This window comes from Pseudorca crassidens, chromosome 2 (assembly GCF_039906515.1).
Source record: "Pseudorca crassidens isolate mPseCra1 chromosome 2, mPseCra1.hap1, whole genome shotgun sequence".
NCBI lineage: Eukaryota > Metazoa > Chordata > Mammalia > Artiodactyla > Delphinidae > Pseudorca > Pseudorca crassidens.
Genome location: NC_090297.1, coordinates 96,794,865 through 96,802,142, shown reverse-complemented (window position 1 = coordinate 96,802,142; position 7,278 = coordinate 96,794,865). Strand labels below are relative to the sequence as shown.

Sequence of the window (7,278 nt, the reverse complement as noted above, 5' to 3'; positions counted from 1 at the left end):
TTTTGCAGATGAGGAAACTGAGGTTCAGAGACATGAATGAACTTGCCTAGGACCTGGCAGGGATTTAAGTCCCAGCCTGGCTGGTTCCAAAATACTCAGGTCACACTCAGGTTGGGACACTGCCAGTCCAGCTTCTATGAGGCCCTAAACCAAACCAGTCCTGCCTGGTAGTCATCTGTCATTCCCAGAGCTCACTGAGGTCACTGTCCGCCTGCAGCTCTGGTTAGGCCCCCAGTCTTAAACAATGCCTTGAATACTACCTTGATGAAACACTTGAATTCCACAGACCCAGACCCTGTAGGTTCTCAGAGCTTCCACCAGGAACTACAGGCCTAAAGAGGAGGGTTATCTGATCAAGGAGGGCCCAGCAGCAGCCTCCCTGGGACTAGAGGTCCTCTGCACACAGGGCTCCGTGTCTGCTGCAGTTTGGGCTCAAGGAACCGCTGTTTGGAACAGCAATTCAGACAGGACACCAGAACTGGCAAGGGCTTGGGGCTGTCACGGGGCTCCCAAGAGCACCCTGGGCCCTCTCAGATCCACCATCTGAGCAGAGGGCAGACTGGGCTTCCCACACATTCTTCCAAAAGCAAAGGGCATCTTCCATCACCCACCCCGGTGCGCCGTGAGTTGCATTTCCAATTCCAGAGCCCCGTGGGCCAGCTGGTTTTGTGAGGTCTGTCAGGGGCCCATTTTGTGAGGAGCTGGCGCTTCCCTGGGGCAGCTGCACGTCCCCCAGCCTTCCCTGCCCCGGCTCTGCGGGAGGGAGTCCAGAGAGCCAGCGCTGCAGTTCTGCGGGTTCCTGCGGCTCGTCCCGGTGGGGGCGAACACAGCAGCGAGTTTCTGCCACACTGCGGCCCGCACCTGCTGCATTCCCCTCTGAGAAGCCAAAGCTTTGGCTGGGTAAGAGGCGGGTGGGAGGCAGAGCAGGAGGAGGGGGTGAGGCGGCGCTAGAGGGCAAGGAGGGGGTCTGCAGATTCTGTCTGGCAGCATCATAAGAATAGCAACACATTTCCCACGGGGCTGGATCCCTTCTCGGGCCTGGGAGAGCTGCTACTGATGTTTCCTCCTTGGCTACTTCTTACTGTTGGCAGGAGTCTCTCATGACCGCTCCTCAACTTCTGCCCCCGGTTCCCCGGCCCTGGTAGCACCCAGCTCAGCCCTCCACGAGGTTCTGGTCAGTAAGCTGAGCTCTGCCAAGGGATGGGGTGCTTTCCTTGCGGGGAGGGGGCCGAGGCCCTGGGGCCCCACTGAGAGGACAGCCCGGTGGCGGTGGCGGCGGCGGCGGCGGGCGGCGCGCCTCGTCGGCTCCGGCCCCCGCCGGCCCCTTTAATTCGAGTTCGCTGGCGGCCAGGTGCGGCGCTGCGTGGCGCGGTGCGGCTGCGGGCGGCGGCCGGGATCTCCTTACGCGCCGCCGGCGGGACTGCAGAGCCGGCTCCCGGCTGGCCGCCCGCACCCCGCCGCCGCCGCCGCCGCCGCCGCCGCCGCCGCCGCCGCCCGCTGCCGCCCGCTGCCGCCGCCCGCTGCCGCCGCGGTTCCGCCGGCGCTTGCGGTCACCCAGAAACATGGAGGCTCCGGGTGCCCATCGGGAAGGGTAAATGGGTGTCGGGGCGCTCGGCTGCGCGTGCTGCCTCCCCCTGCCTGGGCTGCGGCGCCCACAGGGGCTGCGGGGCACCGGGCGGCGCAGCCGGCAGCGCGGCGGGCTCGGGCTGAGTCCGGGGCGGGCGAGTCTGTGCCGACCATGGCTGCCGGCCCGGGCCGGGGCGGGCAAGGGGGGCTGGCGTCCAGCGGAAGGAGAGAACACGGAACGGGCTCGGGGACCCTCCGGGCAATGCGGGGCGCGGGGCGGGGGGCGCAGAGAGGAGCTGATGGGTGATGGGAAGTGCAGTGACAGCATAACCATGTCTGGTAAATAGAGCCGGTTGGTAGGACCCATATCACTTGCGACGGCCGGGCAGCGTTCCCCCCTCCGCCTCGGAATGAAAACGGCTTTTCGGCAGAGAAGGGCTTTTCCGCCTCCCTGGGGCCGTGGGCTGCCGGGGTGACCCCGCTCTTAGGAGGGAGGAAGCCAAGATCTGGGGCAGCAGCCTACTCCCCACCCCCAGTGTTTAGGTTCCAGTGTTTTCCGAAGGAGATGGAGCCTAGGAGCTCCCTCGGATCCTAGGGGCAAAACAGCTGGGCTGCGCTCAGGCCCGCCGCTAGAGCCCCCTCCGGATCGGGCAGGAGGGGGTTAAGGTGGCGCTGGCTGCCGCGGCCAGCTGGTGGGTCTGATCCACTCGCTCCGAGCCGAGCGCGGAGCGCGCCCGGCGGAGTCCCGGCCGGAGCCCGGGGCGATGGGGAGAGGCCCCGGACCCCTCCCCGCCCTGGGGCCGGCAGGATTGGGCCGGCAGGGGGCCAGCCCGGAAGCCGGCTTCCTCCAGGCTCCCCCTTCTCGCTGCTGCCAAGCCGCCTCGAAGCCAGGCTGACTGAGCCTTGGTTCTGTGCTCACTGCCGAGGAGACGACGTGAGGGATTTTGTCTTGGGGTGAAATCGGTGGTCGAGCGCCTGCCCAGTTCAAATGCCACCGCGCCCGGAGGGAGGCCTGCAGTTTAGGGATCCCTGAGGGAGAGTAAGTCCTGGGACCAAGCCAGCCAGCTTTTGGAGATCGACCTTTCTGTGTGAGGAGTCTCCCTAAATGAGCTCTGAAGGAGTGTGTGTGTTGGGGGGCCAGAGTGGGGAGGAGCCGTTCTTCTTCCAGGACTCTGCAGAGGACAGAGCTGGAAGTCAGGCTGCGGCGTAGGAAGCCCTCCCCTTGGGAGATGCTGTGTCCTGACCTGGGGGTGGGAGGCTTTGCCCAGAGTCCCTCCTGATGGCTGCAGAGGACCAATGGGGCATCTGGCTCAGCGCGGGGAGGCCCCTGGAGGAGACAGGCCCAGCCAAGTCTAAAGGCTTGTTCCCTGGGAGAGCATACTTCCAACTGATGTAAGCCTGCCCAGAGGAGGCTGGGAGGCTGAGGGATAGTTCTCAGGTGTGACACCAGAATGCAAGGTGGGCATGGAAGAGAAGCTGCCAGCGCCCTCCTAAATCTTGGCACCAGCTGCCCAAAAGCCCTGATTCCACCTTGTTTTTTCCAGGCAACGTCACACCTCCTGAGGACAGCCAGGAGGACTCTGGCTTTTGCTGAGCATTGCATCTTGCCTCCTTCCTTTCAAAGGCTCCAGACCCAATCTCGGCTGTCCTCGAGTCCTGCGTGCCCTTGACCAGGCATCCCACTGCCCCTCCAGCCCAGCCCAGCCCTGGAGCTCACCTCCAGGACCTGGAGCCTACCCTCCTGCCCAGAATGACTCACCATTATTTCTAGCTCAAGTGAGAAGACGTGATGGGGAATCAGACTGCCTGTTTGTGTATCTAGGATTCCTGCAGCATCAGATCAGTTCTGCAAGGAAGAGAGCTGCAGATTCCTGCCTTGTCAGGTAAATCAATCTATTATTTAATAACCAATAGCCATGTGTAGAGTCATTGGGGTGTGGGCAATGAGAGAGGCCCAGGCCTAAGGTCCACCACTGCAAATACCTCCCAGGGTGCAGGTATCTGCAAGACGTTAGTTCACTGCCTGGGAGAAGGTTCCCTTCCAGCCTCTGATATGGGGCTGTGCTCCATGAAGCCTGTGCAGTGCAGAGGGACCTGTACCAGCCACCTGCCCCCAGTGCAGGGCAATCCAGAGCTTTCTTGAGAGACCGCCACCTGCTCCCCTCTCATCCCCAGCCAGGCTACGAGGTGAACATAAATCTTACTTTTTTGTGGTGGTGGTCATATTTTTGAGCTTCTTGGCTGAGAGATGAGAGAGAAAAAGCAGCAACCCAGGTCTAGTTGCCAATGCTGAGTGGTCTTATGTCCTTAACCACCTCTGTCTTTCAGCCAAGCGGGGCTATCTCTCTGGCTCTCAGAGAGACCTGGGGGCTCCCCTGCAGGAGTGCAGGCCGATGCTGCTGTGTTTCCTGGGGCCGTAAGCAGCGCCCTGAGCTCCCTGCCGCCAGGCAGCTAGAAGGCATAGCGAGAGGCGCTTCTCTTGGTTCCAATTATGACAGTGGCCACCGGAGACCCAGTGGATGAGGCCGCTGCCCTCCCTGGGCACCCGCAGGACACCTATGACCCAGAAGCAGACCACGAATGCTGTGAGAGGGTGGTGATCAACATCTCAGGGCTGCGGTTTGAGACCCAGCTAAAGACCTTAGCCCAGTTTCCAGAGACCCTCTTAGGGGACCCAAAGAAGCGGATGAGATACTTTGACCCTCTCCGGAACGAGTACTTTTTCGATCGGAACCGCCCAAGCTTTGACGCCATTTTGTACTACTACCAGTCTGGGGGCCGGTTGAGGCGACCCGTGAATGTGCCCTTAGATATATTCTCCGAAGAAATTCGGTTTTATGAGCTAGGAGAAGAAGCAATGGAGATGTTTCGGGAAGATGAAGGCTACATCAAAGAGGAAGAGCGTCCTCTACCCGAAAATGAATTTCAGAGACAGGTGTGGCTTCTCTTTGAATACCCAGAGAGCTCAGGGCCTGCCAGGATTATAGCTATTGTATCTGTCATGGTGATCTTGATCTCAATCGTCAGCTTCTGCCTGGAGACGTTGCCCATATTCCGGGATGAGAATGAAGACATGCATGGCAGTGGAGTGACCTTCCATACCTATTCCAATAGCACCATCGGGTACCAGCAGTCCACTTCCTTCACCGACCCTTTCTTCATTGTAGAGACCCTCTGCATCATCTGGTTCTCCTTTGAGTTCTTGGTGAGGTTCTTTGCCTGTCCCAGCAAAGCCGGCTTCTTCACCAACATCATGAACATCATTGACATTGTAGCCATCATCCCCTACTTCATCACCCTGGGAACAGAGCTGGCTGAGAAGCCAGAAGATGCTCAGCAGGGCCAGCAGGCCATGTCACTGGCCATCCTTCGAGTCATCCGGTTGGTAAGAGTCTTTAGGATTTTCAAGTTGTCCAGACACTCCAAAGGTCTTCAGATTCTAGGTCAGACCCTCAAAGCCAGCATGAGAGAATTAGGCCTCCTGATATTCTTCCTCTTCATCGGGGTCATCCTCTTCTCTAGTGCTGTCTATTTCGCAGAGGCCGATGAGCGAGAGTCCCAATTCCCGAGCATCCCGGATGCCTTCTGGTGGGCAGTCGTCTCCATGACAACTGTAGGCTATGGAGACATGGTTCCAACTACTATTGGGGGAAAGATCGTGGGTTCCCTATGTGCAATTGCAGGTGTGTTAACCATTGCCTTACCTGTCCCCGTCATAGTGTCCAATTTCAACTACTTCTACCACCGGGAGACAGAGGGAGAGGAACAGGCCCAGTACTTGCAAGTGACGAGCTGTCCAAAGATCCCATCCTCCCCTGACCTAAAGAAAAGTAGAAGTGCCTCTACCATTAGTAAGTCTGACTACATGGAGATCCAGGAGGGGGTAAACAACAGTAACGAGGACTTTAGAGAGGAAAACTTGAAAACAGCCAACTGCACTTTGGCTAATACAAACTATGTGAATATTACCAAAATGTTAACTGATGTCTGATTGAACCCTATTCACATACTCACAGCTCAATGGAACTAATGCAGATATTGCATAATAGCCTGCATTGTAGTCAGTGTGTTCTACAGTGTGTATCTGGTTCTGCATGGAAAGCAATAGTCGTGCAAGTGACTTTTGATCTTTTGATTTTTGATTTAGAACACAGAATATGTATCCATGGCTTTCATGCAAATCTTCATCACCGGCTTAGGGGTTTCCAAAGATGGGAGTCACCTATGGAAGCCAGGATTTCAGAAGGACACATTGAGGCCACCTCATAGCAAATACAGAACCTACCACATCAGTGTCACCTTTTCTTCCTAATGAAATGCACACGGCATCTCGGAGATGCAATTCCCCCCCCACACCCCACTTGAGCCTACCTCCCCCTTCACAGAGGAAAACCACGGTAGCTTAGCTTTAAAGTTCTGGTAATTATTCGAAAGGTCTTTCCCATTTTTGCATTGAAAAGAACACACAGTGCTGTGTGTTGGAATTACTTTCTGTGTCACAGGCTGGGGGGTTGTGAAATGCAGTTGCCAAGCAGACGCTCCGGAGGCTTGTGTTTCATAACGGAAAATACTGCATTTGGTTTTTTCTCTGCAGTGTCGATGTGAGGGAAGCCCAGGGGAGGGACGGTTAGGATGACCGAATGTGAGTTGTCAGGTTTCACATTTGCTCCCTTAGCCCTACCGGGAGAAGCTGACAAACCAAGGGACCTCTCAGCTTCAGATTTCACCATTTTTGCAGGCTTCGGGGTCACAAAAACATGTCTGATTTCTTCGCTACACTGGAGGTTGCAGGCATCTGCTTTCCTAGTGCCGGGGCCCAGCTACACTGACACTGCAGTGAAATTTACCAGTGATGCGATAGAGCTGCATGGGTGTTTGTTGCATGAATCTCAATATTTAAAACACAGGAGATAACCTATTTTCTTAGTAGCCTACACAGTATTCATATTTAGAGTATTAATAGCCTAGGAGTGGCATTGAACGAGGGTTGTCTTTTTTTTCCCATCAGAATACAAAAGCCCTCAATCAGGAGGAAAAAAATAGACTGTTTGGAGTGGGGAACCAAAACTTCTGGCCCTCCAGCCCACCCCATCCCTGTTCTTCCAAATGGGGGCACACAGCTCTGCAAAGCCAGGAGAGCGAGCGGGGAAAGCAGTGTCTAAACACCTCACGTGACTGCATCTTAGGAATTAACCTAGTCACGGGCATGACTGTATAGCTGACTGGGGCATCTCGTCCCGAGGAAATGCGGATCTGTGGATCCAGTGTATGTAAACATGTATCGAGAATCTCTTTCCCGAATTCCTCTACCTAGCTAGCTATAGGAAAAATTGCATTTGAACCTTGTATAAGCTTATGCAATACTTTTGACACAGGGCAATATATGCATGTGTTTGACTATGTGCACTAGAGTGTGTGTATATATATATACACACACACATATATATATACATATATACATATATATACATACATACGTGTGTATATGTATATATGCACACATACATATATAGTCATTCTCTGGAGTTCAGGTTCAGGAGCAAATCCACTGCTTGGTGGGTTGGTTGTCTCAGAGGCCTAATGGGTTAATTTGTCTCACTGATCATCCCACTGGGCCTAGGTTTGCTGCCATTGCCTCAGACACTCCAGTCTTCATGGATTCTTAGATGTTCGAATTGTCTTTCTGCCCTCCACGTGCTGCAGCTTCAGTTT

At 55.8% G+C, this 7,278-nt stretch overlaps 1 protein-coding gene across 4 annotated transcripts; it reads left to right on the top strand.

The window, feature by feature from the left end:
• The first annotated feature begins 792 nt into the window (after positions 1–792).
• Positions 793–6,674, top strand: KCNA2 (potassium voltage-gated channel subfamily A member 2). Of its 4 annotated transcripts, none has more exons than XM_067727216.1 (3): positions 793–900; positions 3,111–3,449; positions 3,895–6,674. In XM_067727216.1, exon 3 carries the CDS (start codon positions 4,058–4,060, stop codon positions 5,555–5,557), a length of 1,500 nt encoding a protein of 499 aa, XP_067583317.1. In that variant the 5' UTR covers positions 793–900; positions 3,111–3,449; positions 3,895–4,057; the 3' UTR covers positions 5,558–6,674. The 4 variants fall into 4 exon arrangements, with proteins under 4 accessions (XP_067583317.1, XP_067583316.1, XP_067583314.1 ...); XM_067727215.1 differs by lacking the exon at positions 793–900 and adding an exon at positions 1,041–1,174; XM_067727213.1 differs by lacking the exon at positions 793–900 and adding an exon at positions 1,474–1,591.
• The last annotated feature ends 604 nt before the right edge of the window (positions 6,675–7,278 follow it).

What these genes read in the sequence shown, in the direction of transcription:
- KCNA2 (XM_067727216.1), top strand. Translation starts at nt 4,058, where the DNA reads ATGACAGTGGCCACCGGAGACCCAGTGGATGAGGCCGCTGCCCTCCCT.